Source organism: Ammodytes marinus (genome assembly GCF_949987685.1).
Source record: "Ammodytes marinus genome assembly, chromosome: 17".
Lineage (NCBI taxonomy): Eukaryota > Metazoa > Chordata > Actinopteri > Uranoscopiformes > Ammodytidae > Ammodytes > Ammodytes marinus.
The window spans coordinates 16,551,140-16,572,002 of record NC_137221.1 but is presented as its reverse complement, the minus strand read 5'-3'; the positions used below and the strand labels follow the sequence as shown (position 1 = coordinate 16,572,002).

The 20,863-nt window shown below is 42.1% G+C and overlaps 1 protein-coding gene across 3 annotated transcripts in view; it reads left to right on the top strand.

Moving 5' to 3' along the window:
* Window positions 1–20,863, top strand: part of col16a1 (collagen, type XVI, alpha 1) — a 72,131-nt gene that overhangs the window by 12,206 nt on the left and 39,062 nt on the right. For 2 of the 3 annotated variants that reach the window (XM_080045131.1, XM_080045129.1), the window contains exons 3-9: window positions 2,922–2,990; window positions 3,092–3,209; window positions 11,625–11,748; window positions 12,771–13,052; window positions 13,993–14,073; window positions 15,948–16,013; window positions 19,275–19,307. In XM_080045131.1, coding sequence (XP_079901257.1) covers window positions 2,922–2,990; window positions 3,092–3,209; window positions 11,625–11,748; window positions 12,771–13,052; window positions 13,993–14,073; window positions 15,948–16,013; window positions 19,275–19,307 — 773 coding nt within the window. The remainder of the gene's footprint in view (window positions 1–2,921; window positions 2,991–3,091; window positions 3,210–11,624; window positions 11,749–12,770; window positions 13,053–13,992; window positions 14,074–15,947; window positions 16,014–19,274; window positions 19,308–20,863) is intronic. The other variant, XM_080045130.1, reaches the window with a different exon arrangement.

The following is a 20,863-nucleotide window of genomic DNA, read 5'->3' as shown; positions in this document are numbered from 1 at the left end:
CACCATTGTAGCTTACTCACTTTAGCCAGAGCAGGCAGTTGTTTAGAGTTGACAAGTGGGTACCTGCTCAGCAACACCTGCTCAGCACCAAAGCACATTTAAAACAGCTTTTTTTCATGAGGTGGCCAGAGACACCACTCAGAAATGAATGCTAATATATTTTACTTAGCTGGTCTTGGGGTGCTTTCACACTTGTTTAGTGTGGTTGAATTAGACTCTGGAGCACTTCTGATACAAACTAAATCTGGTACGGTTTGTTTGGGGTGAGAACATGATGTGCCCTTGTTCTACACAACTGGGGGAAGCATTGTAACCAGGTCCGGACACCTGCAGCTGAAACTCCTTTTTAGACTGTACCGTATCCCTAAAGTGATAAATGCAAACAATGTACTAATGGATGCCTTGCCCCCCCCCCCCCCCCCCCCTCCCTATTGTGATATTGGAAAGTGGCGCCAAGGTCTGCTCTTCTTTTACTTTTTTTTTGACTTCCTGGAGTTTCCCACTTGGAAAATCTCATACATTTTTTTTAGAGAAGTTTCCTCGTGCATCAAACATTTGGTCCAAAATACTACAGGGTGAACCCGAACTGATCAGAAGGCAAAAATTTGAAAATTGTAACAATTTGGTCCGTGGTGGAGCCAGAGCAAACAAACTACTGGTGTGAAAATAGCCTTAACATCACCTCAGAAAAATACAAGATATGGCCTCATGAGTCTTAGTCTGGGTGTCGAGGGCAACTTGCAAGTTTTCATGCGACACCTCTGTCCCCTACCATTCCTTTCTCTTCACTTTCCCCCCTTATCTGCTCTCTTTTGTACGTTCCAGCTCCTCTCTCCATCTTGTCATGTCTTCTCTTGCCTATGACTTTTCTCCTGACAAGGCCTTCATCTTGTTTCTGTCTGATGGGAACGGGGCAGTGATGAACATTAAAACAACAACAACAACAACACAACTGAACAAAGAAATTGTTAGCACCCACAAATTGTAGATCTTACCATGTCTCGACTTCGGCTACCTGAGATGGGCAGTTATGGAGATCAGCATAATAGGATGTGCTAGTGAATACATCTTCCTTTTTAAAAAGCAGCCGTGTCTTTGTGAGGCTGCAGACAGTTTCCTTTTGTGCTGAGTTAGCAGATAAGGTTTCAGGATGGACCCGTCAAGTTATAAATACAGCTGTGTGTGCTTGTGTGTGAGTGAGAGAGACAGAGAAAGACTTTTGAGAGAAAAAGGATGAAAGAGTGAGCGACTGCATCAGGGGACTCAGAAGACTCTCAACTTGTGATACTTTCTATTACTACCTACAGTATGTGTGACAGTTACTTTGTTCGGGAGTCATATTCAATACAGGACATTTTCTTGACTTTTCATCTCAGGTGTCTCACAGCGTCCCACAAAAGCACTTCTTTTTTCCAGACCTTGGTTTGTACTTGTAGACACCAATAAGAGAATGACACAGTGTGAAGGCAGACTGGCTGGAATGTGCTGTGCTTTGGAACCCTCTTTTGTTTTCTAGAAACCAATATGAGCTGAAGCCAAGGGGTTTGCTATCTGATGAACTGGATAACTAAACATTTGATTTAGTTATTGTCTTGGGCCGGCTTCCGTGAAATTAAATTCTCGAGTCTTAATTAAAGTCAGTTGGATGATATTTTAGCAATTGTATCAGGCCCCCTTGCCTCCTCGTCTTTGGATCCAACTCCAGCCTGAGTAAACCTTGAAACAATGTGCTGCATGCTTCAAGGCATCTCCATGCGGCGCACTTTGTTTCATCAGAAAGAAGTTCTCAACAACTTCATCACCCGGAATCCATAAAAAAACATTACTTTAATTTGAAGCGCATTATTACCTGATGTCTTAAGAAGAAAGCTTTTCCTTTAGGCTTTTGGCTTCTCCTTATTGATAGCAACAATCGATAGGAACTTTCAAACAAATCCTACAACTGCATCAGCACAGTTCTTACTTTTATTACTGCATACACAATTGATAGTCTCACATAGCCAGTCTAGGAAAGGTGATAAAAACAGAACAAAATTGCTCTAATCTGGTCCACAATGGACATTGCTTTATTGCTTCAGTGTGGGACTGTGCGTGGGGCAGCATTGAATGAGGTTAGATTAAAATATCTAACCTTTAGCTGTGTCATAAGGCACACACCTTAATGATGAATATTACCGACAGCAACAGAGCCCAGAGAAAAATGATTAGGTTTTCATTTTAGTTAAAGCGGGGCACCACCTGCTTCCAGATTCTCTGCAGTCATAGTAAAAAATAAAAATTGAAAAAAAAAAAAACCTGCCCTGTAGAACGTCTTCCTCAGGGCCTTGTTCCCTGGTCCCAAAGAGATCAATTAACTGTGGATCACATTGATTTCTCAGGCTCCATTTTCTACCTGTACAAGCCTGCTTCTTTTTTACACATCTGCCCCCTGTCGTGCTGACAGGCAACACTCTTCTCTGTAACCTCCCATGACAGAGTGAGAACATATCCATCAGAGAGAGGCTACCAACCACGGACAAGCTTGGTGCTAGACAACCTGTCAGACCAGAGCTGTGTTCCACTCAGCACACGCTTTGCCCCTCATTTCATCTCACTCTCTGTATTCTGCTATCTTTTCTTTTCTTGTTTCTGGCTCTCTATCAACCCCGACCAAATTCCCCCATCACTTTCTTCAAGATCAATATAGCTTGTGCTCTCAAATGAATGTATGTTTGAAATAGCTTGTTCTCTCTCTCTCTCTCTCTCTCTCTCTCTCTCTCTCTCTCAAACTCTTTCCATTTTACCAGGCAGTAACTTTGAACGGACACAATTGGGATAACATCTCCAAAGGCACTCCTTGACATCCCATGAATGCTTTAATATATAGTACCTTTAAGTTGTTTTTTTTCCCTCACATAACCCTTGTTCTCCTCTCTCTGCAGATGTACAATGCCCGCCCTTACAAGTGGATGAGTGGAAGTTTCCTCAGACGACCAGGCAAAATATCACAGGTAAAAAAACAAAACACAAAATGGCTCAAATGCTTAAAACCTTCTCCTATAGTTTGTTTGTGTTTATCTGGGCGCTGACAAATGCTACTTGTTGTTGTCAGGTTTTAATCTGGTGAGGCGCTTCTCCCTGCTGAAAAGTGCAGAAGTCAAAAAGATCCGCAACTCTCGAGGCCCCCTCATCCTACGCCTGGGCAAGACTGCACTCCTACGGCCCACAGAGTAAGTTCGCCATGCACCTTTCTCACTTTTTTTTCTTTCTTTTTTCCAGCACCTACAATGCATTACAGAAAGATGAATGATATATTTCTGTAGGCCTATGTCAGTAGAAGAAAAGAGGAAGGCAGAGAGACTGTACACCCTACGGCTAATTAGCCTCTCTGAACCCTCCTCACTTAGCATGTCAGCGCTGTCCAATGGCTGAATGTGTAAAAAAAAAAAAAGAAAGGCAGACACTACATTTCCATAAATACCCACTTCATTTCCCTCACCACTCTGACATTGGCTTGTAAAAAAAACAAACCATAACAGCCTCTTGGTTTTCCGGTTGTGACCGCAATTACTTCATTGTAAGCAATTGTCATATTTAAATGTCTGGCCTTTTTTGCCTAGGCACGAAATCATAGGAGCGATGCCTTAATTAGTTGACACAACGCTGTCACCAGTTAGACAATTAAACAGTTACAAGGGTGTGAATTTTAATAGCATTGCATTTCAAAAGCCTGAGCGTCTTCCAAAAATGTTTTGCCGGGAGATGAGACCTGGAGCCATAAAATCACACAGAGCTAGGCTTCCTTCCACAGCATGCTATTGCAGCTTGACATGTTTTGATTATGCTTTCCTGGTTTGGTCATGTTGTTATTAGTTACGCAGTAGCTGGGTGTACATTTTGTTTGGAAATCGCATGACAAGTGCTTATTAATCTTATGTGTATGCTTTTTTGTCTTTTTTTTCTTCTTCTTGTGCAGTTTTTCGCAGAACTTGCTAACTGGGTCAGCCTGGAGTATTTTATCACTCTGTCCAGCAATGTGAGCTCTGCTTGCCTGAAGGGGCCCGATAAATCTGTTTGCAAAACAGTCCGTTTCGTTTGAGACGTTTTGTTCTCAAAATGTCACATATACTGTTTGTCACAGACTGAGCGAGAGTAGTTGTAGTTGGTGGGGGTGGGGGGGACAAGAAAACAAACTGTCACTTCTCAGGAAATCAGTGTCTTTGGAGCCAAAGAGGGAAATCCGAGATGTTTTTGTTTTGCCTCTAACCATACAGCACCGAGAGAGAGAGAGAGAGAGAGAGAGAGAGAGAGAGAGAGAGAATGTGAACTTAATTCTCGATCTGCTGATTTTCTAACAAAAGGCTTGCTGTCAGTTTTGCTACCTGTGTGACTTCTGTTTAGCTCCTATGGAGAATAATCAATGTTAGCACATCAGCCTTGCCTGTCGGCTCCCTGTCATTCCGCATCTCTCTGTACATGGGACTGTCACTGTCTTCTGTACACAATGACTAAACAGCTTGTGTTGAGTTTGCCTTCTTGCCCTTGAGGAGAAGTCGATGGGTGAGATGAATGTCTATAGCAGCATCAGTTGGTCATATAAGTTCCCATTCTATAATTGTTTTCTTTTACTTTTGTTTTTACTTTGTGTCCACTTCAACTGGTTGTATGCAAGGTTCTCAGGCATTTAGAAAAGAGGAGCGGAGGCGGAGGACAGATGGGCTATTAAGGGATGTAGTGAGCTGAGGGGTTAAAGGTTTAAATCCAGCCAATAAGTGAACGCATCAGAACAAACCCCCAGGCTTGTTCTATTGCTTTGTCTCTCAGTAACAATATAAGTGTGTGTGTGCTTGTGTGTGTGTGTGTGTGTTCTTGTACCGATGTCTTTGTGAGGACAAATTTAACCTGTTTACCATTGGAGTGAGGACATTTTAGTTTAGTTTAGTTAAATTTTTTCGTCACATACACAATTGCACAGAGCAACGGGTAGTGAAATTAGTATGTACCAGCCCGGCTGTAAATCAGCTATATAAAGTGCAAGATTATAATAAGAATGGGTGGTGATTAGGTGGTGGGCTAAGTGACGTGTGTGTGTGTGGTGTGGCAAACCATGTGTGTGCCTACATGTGTGTGTGATGGCGAGCTTGCTGTTGTGACATCTTACATAAGATTTCACCTCATTTCTTTCCCATATCCCATAGTGCAAGTTATATTTAGGAAACTGTAAAACTCCCATCCAGTAGTGGCTGCCTGTCACTCAAGCAGCTTTCTATAATTCATCGCCGGGGACGTTGACTGAAGTGTGAGACATGTTCACAGTAATTGGAAAGCAGCGTTTTTGCTTTGTATCAGGGGCTAATCCATTCAGCTAATCCAAGCTATCACAGATGACAGCCAGATGAAGCCTCTCTCAGTCATTTGATATCAGTCGAAATGGGCACCAGTCACAGCTGGTCACACATGCATTTTAATTTCGGCAAAATATGTTTTGATCGCTTTCCTAGCGACAGCGTATAGGAGAGAGGGGGAAGCAATGATAGTCGGGCATGAGGCCAAGATGACAGCTATGCATGACAGGAATTAAACGCATTTAATGAATTCACAAAACAAACAAAAAAACAAACATTTCTATAACAAGATCAAAAAAAATGTAAGCAAACAAAGATAGAGAGTGCAAAGATGCAGTGCTATTAGTGCTCTTGAAATGTGTCTGTGAAAAATAGAGATTGTAGAAGGCAGACCATGGAGGAGATGAATAAAAGAAACGCAATACAAAGATATTGCAGAAGGGAGATGAGTCCTACTACCAAGGCTAACTACGCGGTAAAAAGAGCCTGTCCGAAATCAATGCATTACCCATAATAAAATGACTGCTGTGTTTTTGAACCGCTTTTGTATAATTTATAGCAACCTTCATCGACCAGGGGGTTGTTTTCTGGGGTGTACATGTTCTTTTTTCTTAATATATTTTCTAAATCAAACCAGGGTGCCGGTCTTGACTTTGGAGCTGCCATGACCATGGTGTTATGCATCTTAACTGCAATTGTGCAATTGGCTGCACAAGAACACTGTTTTTTAGCCTTGCTATTGGCATATCTGTAGGGAGATCATTCTAAGACTTTGTTCCAAGGCGAACATCCAAAACAGCTTTTGCTTGGCAAGCCAAGACCAAGCTTTATCTGGTGCACACATTAATCTTCCCCTCATGATTAATTGTAACTTTTGTATATGACTAAATAATAGAAAAACCATAGCCTACTGACATTTTGATCAGCCATAGCTTTACTTTGGGTCTAGCTAATTAGCCAATGCTAGCCTCCTAACATGCTTAAAGGTGCTATGAGGAACTTTTCAAATATTTCTGAAACAGACTAATTTTCTCTCTGATGATCATAAATGACATGTACCAGCAAATGAGACCATCAGTGCAAAGAACGCTATTTTTATGTTTTTTCTTAACCCTTGTGTGGTGTTCATATTGTTGTTACACAGCCAGTGTTCGTGGGTCTGGTGGACCCACTGCATTTTAGGAGGTTTTAATTCAACACAATCAAACATTTTATGTTAAAATACTCAACAGATGTTTACTTCATCCTATTTGCAAGAAATATAAGCAGCATATATGGTTAATATTTGCCCTTCACCTTTGTTAGATCCCATTTATGAATTAAAGTACCACTCGTTTTTTGTCTGTTTTTGGATAAAATGTAATAAAACAAGAAAAACAATTAAAAAAGATATTAGGAGAATACATTCAACAAATTTACAAATAAAGCAGGGTTTGTCACAACTTTTGATTTTAATTTATTTGAACTTAATTGGAAATTTAACCCATTCAGGTCAGTATGCACTACAAAACTAATGGGCTGGTCCTAGGGCTGGCTGCTGAAGGCTGGTCCAGTGTCTTCGTTTTGGAACTAGCTGATGCTCAATCTCATCCTCTTCTTCAAAGTCACTGTCGGACACTGAAATTTCAGAAATGTGATCCTCATTGTGATCCCATCACTGCGTTATGCAAATGATGTGGTCCTGATGACATCATCGGTCTGTGACCTTCAGCTCTCACTGGATTGGTTCACAGCTGAGTGTGAAGCAGTTGGCATGAGGATCAGTACCTCTAAATCTGAGGCAATGGTTCTCAGTAGGAAACCTATGGATTGTCTACTCCAGATATGGAATGAGTCCTTACCCCAAGTGAAGGAGTTCAAGTACCTTGGAGTCTTGTTTGCGAGGGAGGGGACAATGGAGCCTGAGTTTGCCCGGAGAATCGGAGCAGTGGGGATGGTATTACACTTGCTTTACAACAACGTTGTGACATAAAGAGAGCTGAGTTGGAAGGCAAAGCTCTCGATCTACAGATCGATCTTGGTTCGTACTCTCACCTATGGTCATGAAGGCTTGGTCATGACTCAAAGAACTAGACCGCAGGTACAAGTGGCCGAAATGGGTTTTCTCAGCATGGTGTCTGGCATCTCCCTGAGAGATAGGGTGAGAAGCTCAGTCATCCTGAGAGATTTTGGAGTACAGACGCTGCTCCTATGTGTAGAAAAGAGCCAGTTGAGGTGGTTTGGGCATCTGGTCAGGATGCCCCCAGGGCGCCTCCCTAGGGAGGTGTTCCCGTCACATCCAGCTGGAAGGAGGCCTCGGGGAAGACCCAGGACTAAGTGGAGAGATTATATCTCCACCCTGACCTGGGAACACCTCTGGATCCCCCAGTCTGAGCTAGTTACTGTGGCCCGGGAAGGAGAAGTTTGGGGTCCCCTGCTCGAGCTGCTGGCCCCGAGACCCGACCCCTGATAAGCAGTTTATGATGAGTAATGATCATGAGAGAGTGAGTGATCCTCACATTCTGAACCCTCTAACTCTACATCATCTTTAAAAGCGTATCTCTCTTCCAAAACCTACAATTTCTACACTTTTATTAGCCCTGGGTCCAGTAGACCCGAACATCCTGAATGTAATATAAATGTGTAGGGGGGGTGTACAGCGTGTGTTGACCAAATTTTTTTTCTGATATATGTTCTTCCCAGTGAATGAGCCAAGGCCAATGAGTCTCAGTTTGAAATCATAATTAATAGTATCAGTTTTCTTTTGATAAAAAAGAAAATGGGTCCCACAGACCCGAACACCACACAAGGGTTAATGCCTTTGTCATTGGTACGCTCAACTGCCATATTAAAAACACTATCGCTTTTGTCCAAAAGCTGAAAGTTCCACGGACAACCTTTAACTAACATGGGGAACGTGGTTAACATTGTACTCTCCCCAGCCTGTTTATGTTATCATTGCAAGTATGTTAGCATGCTAATATTAGCATTTAGCTCAAATCACTGTTCTTAAATGCCCCCTTCACAGAGCGACAAGCATGGCTGTAGACTAGCCCTGTTTTGTCGAGTGAATCAAGTTCTGCTCAGGGCTCTAAACAGGCTAGGGTCAGTGTTAACAATGGCGATATGCGCAATGGTGCGTCATCATCAACAGTACAGAAGCTCCTATATCAAAAGTACAAGTTTTACGTATAGTTCTTAAGGTTGGTGCGATTGTCTGTGCAGCACAAGTTCTGCACATATTTTTAAAATAAAGATGGCCATATAGAAAATAAATTCACCTTGAAAGAACATTTGGCCAATGTAGTTTGTGCAAGTATATTCTCTTTTATGTGTCAACTTTGAGATGGTTAGAATTCCTTTCAGTCTGGTGTGTATAATGCATTCAGGGATACAAACCCACTCCACTGAAAGAAATTGATTCCCGCACAGTAAGGCCCTCGAACACCTCTCCAGGTGATATTCCCATCTTAAACCAGAGATCTGCTTTCTCAGCATTATATTTCCTCTCCTGCTTTTCCCCCTGTGCCTCTCTGGCTTCCAATGACTTTCTTCAAGATCTCTTCTAAAAAAACAAAAACAGAAAAAAAACAAGGAAAGCAAAAGTAAGTTTTTCTCAGAGTTCGTAGAGGCTAGATCTGAATCGGTCTGGCCCATACTGAGTGATTTATCTCCCCATTGCTTCTGTTGTGCTTGTGTGTGTGCGCGTGTGTGTTTGTCTGTGGGGCTTGTGTGTTTCCAGGACTCTGAATGTAATAGTCTTAGGTGAAGCACCTCCAACTTAAAAAGTCAATAGGCTGAACTTGTTATTGATTTGTGCCTTGCAGCTCATGTCACTAATCGACAGCAGAACATCTCTGTTCTCAACATTGAGGTCTAAATTTCTTTCTTTCTTTCTTTCTTTCTTTCTTTCTTTCTTTCTTTCTTTCTTTCTTTCTTTCTTTCTTTCTTTCTTTCTTTCTTTCTTTCTTTCTTTCTTTCTTGTCTCTCAATGCATGTTTGTACTTTACATTCTTGCTCCCTCAGTTTTCCCTCTCTCTCTCTCTCTCTCGCTCTTTGTTTTTCTGTCTTTCGCTCTCTCTCTCTCTGTCTCAAGGTCTCCAACGCTTTCTTCTCCTCCTCACCTTTTCTACTACTCATCCTCTCTTTGTTTTGACGTCCTGTAGTTGGCTGTTTTCCCTTGGATCTTCCCTCAGTCATAAATCACTGTCACCCCACTTCTAGGAGAGGGAAACCAGCTGCCAGCATCAACAATTCTGTGTGTGTGTGTGTGTGTGTGTGTGTGTGTGTGTGTGTGTGTGTGTGTGTGTGTGTGTGTGTGAGCAAAGAAAGAGAGAGAGAGAGAGAGAGATAATTCAAAAGACCAGGAGAGAATATTTCAAAGCGAACAACCATTTCACCTGCGTGTTTGTGAACCCTTCATCTCTCAATACACATATACACTCATCCATACTGTGAATATTTGTGTGTGTGTGAGTGTGTTTGTGTATGTGTGTGTGAGAGAGTGTGTTTGTGTGTGTGTGTGTGTGTGTGTGTGTGTGTGTGTGTGTGTGTGTGTGTGTGTGTGTGTGTGTGTGTATTTGTGTGCTTGAATGCCCTTGACCAAAACTGAGAGATGAGGCTTGCCGGACTGTATCTGCTATGAAAATAGATGCCAGAGGGCTACGCACAGCCGGCTTTGCATTGAACTGACGGCTACAGGTCACTCAATGTGGGGAGACGAGGTAGGAGGGGAAAAATAAGTGGGGGAAAAAGCACAAATATAATATGGACAACTGCATTTATGTTAAATATACACAACATATTAAAAGTATACCTAACCACATATGCACTTACACGCTATTGCACCTACATGTGTCCCCTTACCTACACCATGTGCACAGACATGTCCAACTGCTGGAGCATTTGTCATAGAAAGACTGTGTTAGCTAGGAGGATGGAAAAAATGTTTTGAGCCATCTGCTCTAATGAGGAGGAATGTGCCTACCGGTAATTCTTAAGTCTCTTTATCCAAATGTCGTATAGTTCTAGCCCTAATTTGGCCGGCAAGCCTGCAGTGTGGAATCAGCAAGGTTTTGTGTTCAGAATTGGAGGGTGTGTGAACCCCACAGCTCCATTGGGAGAGTGAGGGGGGGGGGGGGGGGGGGGGGGGCATCGTATGCAGTCACTGGGGCTAAGCTACTTCTCTAAAGGTCAGTCAATACTTCCAGACCATATATATGCTGTATGCCCTGGAGTTATTTAAACCTGCAGTGTGTAGAAATTTGGGTTTTATTTCCTAGCAGATTTTGTAGAAAGTAATTATAATATCCATAAGTACATTTAATTTAGTGCATAATAGCTGAAAACATTTTTTTGAATTATTTTTTTTCCCTTAGAAAGGGTCTCATATATGTCCATATTTCTGCACATTTTGGACCAAGGCCTAGTGCCGCCATGTTGAAAGTGTCATAGTTGGAATGTCATCAGGTGCATTGTTTAAAATTTAGAATTGTTCTTGTCCTTGAAGGCCACAGTAGCTTCTGTTATTATTCGAAAGGGTTGGGGTTACCCAGGGAGTGTTGCATTCTAGAACTTTGTAGAACTTTCTTGATGATGTCATATTACACACTGCACCTTTAAAGGTAGCTTTGATAGAGCGTTTCTTAAGCAATGCAATAAAGTCACAGGTGATTACTTTTTCTATGGAGAATTTAGTAAAAGTCAATTTTTCAGAGAGTAGGACAACTTGCTTGACATTGTTCATCAATTACTCAATGAGGTATTTTATTTCGGGCAGGAGCAACTAAACCTGTAACAACAGAAAAGGAATAGGAAGAAGTGGATTAGGCGGTGTCATCTTTTTGTCATTCTGTCCGGGTAAATGCCCACTGTGTTAAAGGTGGAGTCAGTGATTCTGGAGAATGCTTGTGGTCAAATTCCGTGAATATCTCCTCATGATCTGCTACCTGTATGTACTTTGTGTGTGCTGAAGAAAAAAAAAACAGTGTTAATACACAGCCTAAGCTCTGTAAACGGAAATGTTGCTAGTTATGGTGGCCCCATTTGTTTACATAAACAGGGCTGTTTACAGAGCATAGGCTGTGTATTAACACCAGATTTTTATTTTTATTCACAGTATGGACAGGTAGCAGATCGTGAGGAGACATTCACTGATTTTTTTACAAAGAGGGATTTTGACCACCAAGTGTTCTCCAGATATTCTAAATATATTCTAAACTGACCTCGACGTTTCCCTGTAAACTCTTCCGTGCTTCTTATTTTAACAGCTGACAGACACATATCTAGGCGACCCCTCTTTACTTGCTGTGTGTATTCCAGTCAGGTGTTCCCACACGGCTTGCCCGAGGAGTTCACCCTGGTCTTCACCCTGGCGTTGAAGAAATCGGCCCTTAGGGACACCATCTACCTCTTCCAGATCTCCGATGAGCAGGGATACCCACAGGTGCGGCTTCCCTCTTCCTCCCCCCCACCCCTCTCCTCCCCTAGTCATCCATTTCCCCCCTTTCGATTTATTTTCTCCCGTGACACCTTTTCAATTCTCTCTCCTCCTTTTCATCCCACGCGTCTTTTGTGCTCTCTTGTTCTTCAACTGATCCCCCCCCTCTCTCTCTTTCTGTCCGTCTATGTCTCTCTTCCCTCGATCATCTCCCGCTCTCCTCTTTCACTTGCCTTCATTGTTATTCACGTGTGTTCCATGATGAAGCGTTGGAGTCCTTCAGAGTCCCCCATAATCACTAGGAGTCTGGGGCCAGATTTAAATACTCAATGTGTATGATGGATGAAGGCCATGCCGCCTCATTAGGGGGTGATTGATTGGCCGTACGGCTTGCGTTTGGTAATTAATATGTCATCCGCCTTTACCTCATCCCTGCGACTGTGTTCTACTACAGCTTTGTTAGGTGGTGTACAGCGTGTACATATTACTCTTGGTCAGAGCCACTGCCAGTCAGACAACTGCATTTTTCTCACGTAGCTACTGTAGTATTGCATGCATTGTTGGGTACAACTATGTAACCTCTGGTGTGTCAGACAAGTTAACATTTTCTAAGGTATATTTTTTTTTACTGAATAAACAAACTTTCGTCACAGGAAAATTGGATCTGTATAAAACCGTTTGAAGTCAGAAAGCTACCTTAAAGTTATTGTTATACCGTGTTGTATATTCTTGTCCTACTTCTGGTTCAGGATGCCTCAAAATAATGTTGTTTTGATTAATGACGATATATGTATTCAAAACTTCATGTACAGAAACATATGTTCGTCAACTAACTGAAGGCTCTGTCAATGTAAACAAATCTCCCTCCCCTGAATTTGCATAGTGAACCTTTAATAAGTACTTATGCATATTAATGTATCCTTTCTCTCTCTCTCTCTCTCTCTCTCTCTCTCTCTCTCTTTGTACCCTCTTCTCCTCTTTTTGTCTCCTAACCCCTCACAACCCTTACGCCTTAAAAAAAAAAACAGCTCTCTTTCGAACTCAACAGCCCGGATGGCACCTTGTCCCTGCGTACTAGGGGGGTAGACCCCGTAGCAGAGCAGGTGAGCTGTGTTTTCAGCGGTGAGGGAGTGGAGGCTTTGATGGACCTACGCTGGCACAAGTTGGCCCTCAGCGTGCAGCACGGAGCAGCCTCCCTTCACGTGGACTGCAGCTCCATAGAGACCCAGGCCCTGGAGCCCCGCGGAGCCCTGCCCACCGACGGACACACACTCCTGGGCATTAAGGCTTCAGATGCCAGCTCCGTGCAGGTATGGGGATATGTGGAGAAATGGGAAAGAAATTAGGCGGAGAATTTGTGTGAGATTTTGATTAACTTTACAGTACATGCACTGTTCGACGGCCCCATTTCGGGCTATTGAAGAGCTTTCAGAGCGATCAGTGTTAAGCTAATGTTATGTAAAGTTACTATTTTAAAGTGTGGAGACTTTATTTCTCCTTGTACGAAATAAACAACTGTTATATGTCTACTTCAGAAAGTGTTTTGAATTAACCAAATCCCCTTTTTGGTACCAATACTATAATAAATGGCACGGTACTGCATTGTTGCATAATATAAGTCAGCGTACCTGGCATATAGAATGAACATACCAGGTATGTGTGTGTGTGTAGGCGTGTGTGTGTGTGTTTGTGTGTGTGTGTGTGTGTGTGTGTGTGTGTGTGTGTATGTCTACGTTTTAGACCGTAGTCTCCCCGAGGTGCTGTTCTCTTATTGTTTTTTTTAACTCAATCTCATTAAGTGTGGATTATTTTCTTTCTTTCTTATAAGCGAGAATGGGCCTTTTAGTAAACTGGGACTATTAACGCTGAATAGATCCAGTAATTCAGGCACTTAGTTTGACGATCAATTAACTGGTCTAGTTAGAGAGCAGGCAGGGTCTTTTGTTATTGAAGGTAGTGTGTTTAAACATGCAACACACACACGCACACACACACACACACACACACACACACACACACTCACACACACTCACACAAACACACTTGCAAATGCGTGTGAACCTCAACCTCTGCTAATACTTGATATAAATGAGAAATTAATTGGCTTTCAACCTTGATTGCAGCTTTGTTTAAAACCTCATTTACATTGTTAAACAAACAACCCAAGAGACTTAAGAACCTCTGTGTTAAATATGTATCACAGTCTCCTTTCTCTCTCTCCCTCTCTCCCTCTCTCTCTCTCTCTCTCAGATGGACATTCAGCAGGTCATGCTGTATTGCGACCCCTCCCTTGCCATGCAGGAGGCCTGCTGTGACATACCCGGGGCACGGGTGAGACTGGCAACCCTCACTAACTGATGATGAAACAAGTATAAATGCTGACAATGATCTTGAGGTCCAGGTTTAACAGTGTTAAACCTGAAACTCAAAAGGACAAGTTAACCTTTTTAGCTTAAGATAATAAGCAGATATGTATTTGGATCCACTGTTGCTTTTAACAAGCTGTGATTGTCCTTAAAACTGGTATGGATGTACAGACTTTCAAAATCATTTTGCAGTGGTGTTGATGTTTCTCAACAAAGGTCCCTTAAACCTCTTATGCCAGCTCAAAGGATGCCCATATGAACCCATTGGCCCCCTTTGTCACCCAAATGATATGTCTATCCCCAGTCACCTCATGTGGCTATGATTGTTACGATAAAAGGGTTTGCCATCTCTTCAGAGGTCTCAGGTACACACAAATATTTACTTCAGTCACTTGGCATCTTTACATTTTTTTTGCATTTGGAGCAATTTGTAAGGAACCTAAACCTGCCGACCATGAGTCAGCATTTGCTGCAGCTGCTCCACAATACAAGTCACAGTTGTTTGCAGGCTTTGGAAGGTTACTTGTGCAACAGCTGCAAGAAAAAGCTGAGTTTGCGTTATCGGAATGAAACACCCTAAACAGTCTTTGCATTAACTCTGGAGGCTTATTCTTTTTTTTTTTAAATCAACAACACTAAAGCTGCATTTCTTTCTCCCAACTCATTCTAGGTTGTCAGGAAGAAGTAGAAAAAAAAACATTGCTAACTACCTTGGATGTTTATATGCTGCCAGGGATGGCCCTTAATATAGCAACCTGTCAATTACTTGACTGACGCTTCCCACAAACATGGAAACGCCTGTCTTATTATGTTAGTTAACAACATATTCATTAGAGGCTTTGTTCAACTTTTTTTTATGTATGTGACTAAGGCTTAGGCTAATTCCATTGTGTGCAATTATGTCACACCGACTGTGCTTTGCTAATATTGTTTGTACTCCTAACGTGTGACTAAACTCCTAATTGAAAGTATCACAAGCTCTCGATTGCAGCCTTAGTAATACCATAATACCATTTTCCACACAATAAAAAATGTGTTATGTTTCTGTCACTTTTCCCCTTTGTGTGCCTCCTGATCTGTATTGTTGTGCAGTTATTTGGACTAAGGCCTTGTCTAATAGAAAACAGATTCATTGTACCCACATGCAACAATATTTTTTTTCGTTTGACGGACAAAAACAGAGCAAGTCATCGTTCAGTTATGGAAATAACGGCAAACAGCTATAGTTCTTGGATTTATTATGCTGGAGGTATTTTTTTTGAACTGAGCCAACTTTCTGCCAGACTCCTTCAGGGAGTTTGTGCTTAAACGTGTCTGTGTGTGAAACGCATGTGTGGTCTTTTTCATCGGCAAATGAATTTATTAGAAGGACAAAAATAGCTTGAGGAGTTCCGTTAAGACTTTCGAAAAAAACTATAGTGCTGTAGGATGGACCGAATGCTTGTGTAAGGGAGTTAAAATAAGAATAACCATCTCTCATTTGCTGAGTGGAGGGGGCACCAACCGGATTTGGATGTGCTCATGATTTGACCGTTTCCATTGTTCACACTGGAAGAGAATTATGCCTAAAAAATGTCTTTGGCTTGCAGATAAAAAAAAATATTGCAATATACAAAACACCAAATAAACAGTCAAACAGAAAATACATACTTATTTAGGAAATGGTAACTTCTGTACTCGAGGTCAAATCTCGGACAAAATCCGTGTTAGCACAGCCATCAACGAGTGGCGCACAATGTGCTGGGTGTTATTTAATGTCAGGTTTTTATAGCAATAGGATTCAGGTTGTGTTTTTTATTTGACCGTGTCTTGAATGATGTGCTATTATATGTTTTGCAGTGCCCACCAGACTCTACCAAGAGCCGGCGTGCTGCTGAGAATGACCTGGAAAACACTTTTAACCAGGTAAATCACAACCACTCACACAGTGCACACGAAAGACATTTCGGCATTGTTAGAGAAATAACAATGCAGCACATGTGCGATTAGGTACAAACTACATGCACTGAGCATGATGCACTGACAGTACACTTCTTATGTTTTAGTATTAGTAATGACAGGCACTAGCCGTAACAGTAACGGGGAAAACAAACTGTCATGGAATCTTCCACAAACACTGTCACTTCCACCATGAGATATAAAAAAAAAAGAAACATGGTTCTCATAAGACACAGACCAAACACATACGGACACAGACAAGCACTTGGCCTCAAACAGACATTTTGAGATGAAAAAATGCTCCTGCTGGTATGGCAAACACTGGCCTGTAAGGACTTCTAACAAATGGCGTAGTTGTTTTTCCCCCTCTGCTGCAGTCTTTAGCACTTTTGAGTTTTATATGACATAGACACAACTACATCCTCTGCTAGCCTAGTCATTCTAGATGTCAGCAGGCAACATCGGATTTGCGAAAAACAGAATCTTAATGCAACACGTGGGAGCAGTTTTTTTTCCCCTCCCAGCACACACATTTCCATGGTGTTTTTTTATGGTCCCTTCACTTCAGTGCTGCCTGATGCATGAAGTTTGTCCGGTGTAACATTAAAGGCAATTTATTTTACTTTGCACACCCGCTTGTTTCATCATTCATATTAATGTTATCTATAACCAATTATCTGTTCATTAGGGCCTGGTGTTTGTCATGTGGAGGGCTGGTGTTAACTTAGAGCTCTGGCAGACTTCAGGAGACAGTAATCAATCCTTTTAGAAGATGGTTAAAGCCAGACACAGTGACAATAACTCAGGCTACTCCACCTTTCTCTGTGTTTGTTTCTCTCTCTCTCTCTCTCTCTCTCTCACACACCTGTCAGTTGTTGCAGAATGACTTTCTTAATATGTGTGTTATATCCTATAGGACTACTAATGTAACCACCATATACCCTCTTACTGTGCCATGAATTCAAACCAGAAACATTTGTTGTCCTATTTTTACATCTATTCTGTCCATGACCACGTACATCCATGCACATATCGTTTTCTATTTTTGCCCATGGCCTATAGCTTCATTCAGAGGAAATGATACAACTATTTGATCCAAGATTCCAGTGTGCAGGCCAGATGTGAGTGAGCCACAGCTCACCTCTGATCACATTAAGCCTCAGTGAGTGACAGCGTATTAAACTCTGCACATGTTCAATGGCATGTGTCTTGTAGGCTGTGTGGAAAGAGTAGGTAATGAACACTGTTGCTATGGAGTTAGCTCGTGGTAAAGGGGGCTGAACTATTGGTGAAATACCATTTCTGTATTTTCTGGATAGTCGTGAATACTAGTCCTTTGTTAACGCTGTCATATACGTACAGATTTCCTCCATGTTCTCTCCCTAATTAGCCTCAAGGGACATCTGAATATACATCATGCAATAGAAGGAATAATGTTATATGTGGGGAAGTATTCGCTTTTTTGTCAAGCGTGACACGAGACAATTGATACCACTATTCAGCAGTCGGTTAGCCTAGCTTAGCACAAAGACCAAACATAGGGAAACGGCTAATCCAGCTGAAGGTAACAAAATCCACCTACCAGCACCTGTAAAGTTAGCTCAAAGGTGGAGTCAGTGATGTAAGGTGGAGTCAGTGATGTTGGAGAATGCGTTTTGTCAAAGTAACTTTTTGTCAAAATCAGTGAATATCTTCTCGCGATGCACTGCCAGTTTACAGAGCCTAGGTTGTTTATTAACAATGGATTTTTTTCCAGCGCAAACACAATAGGCTACGGATAAGTAGCGGATAGTGCGGAGATGTTCACTGATTTTGACAACAAGCGTTCTCCAGAATCGCAGACTCTACCTTTTAATTTGGGAAAGACCCATGGGTAAAAAGCTAACCTAGCCACTTAACAAAGTGAGCAAAGTCTAGGGGTTGAATATTTCACTCACAGTGGAAGCTACATTTAGCTTGAGTGGCCGGTTGGACCCTGCAGCTAGTTGTAGCCTTAAAAGTAGGTGACAATAAAAAAAACACATCTTCTGCTGACGACAACAACCTGTGTGTGCAGAGGTGTGTGTAGAGGTGTGTGTGTGTACCGGCGCTTGTGTCCGTGTTTGGGTCACAGCAGTTGAGTTATTCGACATCTCATGCTTTCACCCAGCTTCCAGCTGAAAGGTCATGTAGTCCTCAGTAGACCCAAAGGCGTTGTTGTGTCTACCTTTGCCGGTCTCAGTGTGTTTCTGCTTTCATTTTCTATTTCGAAGCCCGGAGCCAGCGGTAAAATGTATTTTCCCCTCCTCCTCCCTTTGCTGCAACTCTTTACTCTCTTATTTTTCGCTCCTGCTGACCTGCCATCTTGAAAAAAACTGTTTCCAACCAGCTTTCCAGTCCATCCCAGAACATGTTTTTCTTAATTTTTCTTTATTGTCTGATTTGTAACTCTGTCCACACACCAGGGAACATCTCATTTGCCTCTGGGCTCATGATGTGCGGTACGTCTCTTTCTCTCTCCTCCTCCTCCTCCTCCTCCTCTTTCATTTATTTTTTCACCCATAAAAAAAAGAATAACTGTTAATGACCCGCGTGTGAACCAAGATGTGAACCCTTATTTCTCCCTTTCTCGGTTGTGTGATCTGATGCAACAAATTGTAATGCTAGCAAGGTTTGATCCTTGTTAGCAAGGCGCTGCACATGCAACAGGAAAACAACAGCTTGCTTATGCCAAAAGGTGTCATACAATGCTGATAACTTTAGAGGCTTTCAAATGCCAGTCCTGGGAGAGTCTTCAAGAGATTCAGTCACTATGAAGTGTAGCAGAGCTGCCAGTGACTGGAATCTTAACATGTATTCTGTCCATAACCACGTAAATCCATGCACATTCAGAACATGTACATTCATTTTGAGAGACAATTTGAACAAAGTGTTTGGCTGAAACAAGAAGTAGTAGGTTGCAGTGCGGCCAAATTGCAGAACACCAGACTAAATTAAATTCCTGTGAACGGCTTTCAAAGCTGTTGGATTAAGCGTGTCTGAATATGATTTGAGTCCATTTTGGACAGGAATCTGTCAGCATTATAGCATCCAAGCGTAGACACAAACCAATTGTCGATCAATTTGAAGCCAAAAATGGTAATAAGAAGAAGAGGTAATACTCAGATATAATGTGAACGAGAAAAAAAAAGTCTTACGTTTTCTTTCTCTCTCTTTTTTTTCGTCTTCTTTCTTGTCTTGTCTTAACAGGATATTTTTGCATCCACGGATCTGGCAGCCAAAGTAAGCCTCACCATTCACACCCACACACACACACACACGCACACACATTCATACATTCATTTCATTCGCCATCATGAATTTCTAATGAGGGTTGTGGTGGCGGCACACACAGTGGCTTAGACCAAGCCGGTGTCCTCAAAAGCAAGCCTCAAGCTCCCACAGCCCAAACAGACACGCAGGTTAGGTGATTAGGAGACTCTGAATTCCCTGACTGAATTGACTGCATTAAAATGTGTATACCCTCCCTTTAACACAACATACCATGTAATAGGGCCCAGGAATAGCAAACAAGATGGATTTAAGAGACATGTATGTACTGCCGAAACGTATGTAGGACCATGATATGCAGGCCATCAGTGTGAATGTATGCACTTTTATGTTGTGTGTTGGGTTATAATCCTCCCTCCCTCACACCTATACCCAGTTTGCTGACTGACCGAGGACCGATTTACACCTCATTATGCACCGTGTCTCAGTCGGGGACGTTACTGCTGCCTATTCATTTTGTCATTCACCTACAATAGGCAGATTCTGTTCACAAATAGAAGCACTGAACTCCAGGCGGTTCATTATGTTGCTCTGTGTTGCTCCTGCGGGTGCTTACCAAAGCAGCTGGTGGCCTCCCCTGACTTCCTCCAATGTAGGTTATCGCCCGGGTTGGAGCACACAGCTAGCTGACTTGGGGGGGGGCAAAGAAACAAAAAGTGACATTTCTCCTGCTCTGTGCATTTCACTTTTTTCAAGATGAATACACTATCCATGGGAATCCATAGATAATTCATCCGGTTGTAATGCAATCTGATTCAGATACCACCACTTTAGCCAAGTAGGCGTATATGTATTAAGGTGATAATGGTTAGAAATGGTCCGAAAAGGGGGGTGGGGGAGATTTGTCTTCTGCTGTACAATCCGGGGGAAAAAACTCAGTCAGAAAACTAATTTGCAGTGCATTGCTCATGTCATGCTGCTTCAGCAATTCCCCCTGTAACTTGTTCCCGCTACATCAGTAGCGTCTTGGTTTTGTGAGTCAAAAGGCTTGGCTCCACCGATCAAACAGGAATACATTAACGGCTATTCAAAGGGCTATTCCATAAAAAAACTGAAATCCCATCTCAGTATCTACTTTATTTCTTTGCCATTCGATGGTCATGCATCAGAATAAGCTATCGTGCATTTTAGGAGGTATAGCCACTTACACACAGAAATCCCACACATAATCAATCTACAGATTTTTGGAAAATTAAAACCCAGGCAATTGCTAATTTATGCATACCCCGATATTAGATTTTCATTAGTGCGTGCTGGGTATTGCCCTTGTTCTGTCACGGCATGACGGCTAGAGAGACAAAGCCCAAAAATAAGCCCATTGGGATGTTTAATGCCGAACAACAAGGCTTACTGACAGGATGTTCCGTGCCAAGTATCCAGCCCGTCTTTTGAGACGTTGGTTTAAGCTAATAAATGAGCATTGGTGTTGGCATGCATTATGTAGCCTGATGGGGGGAATGTGTTTTGGGATATTGGATGTCAAAAGTGAGCTAATTTAGTTGGGTGTT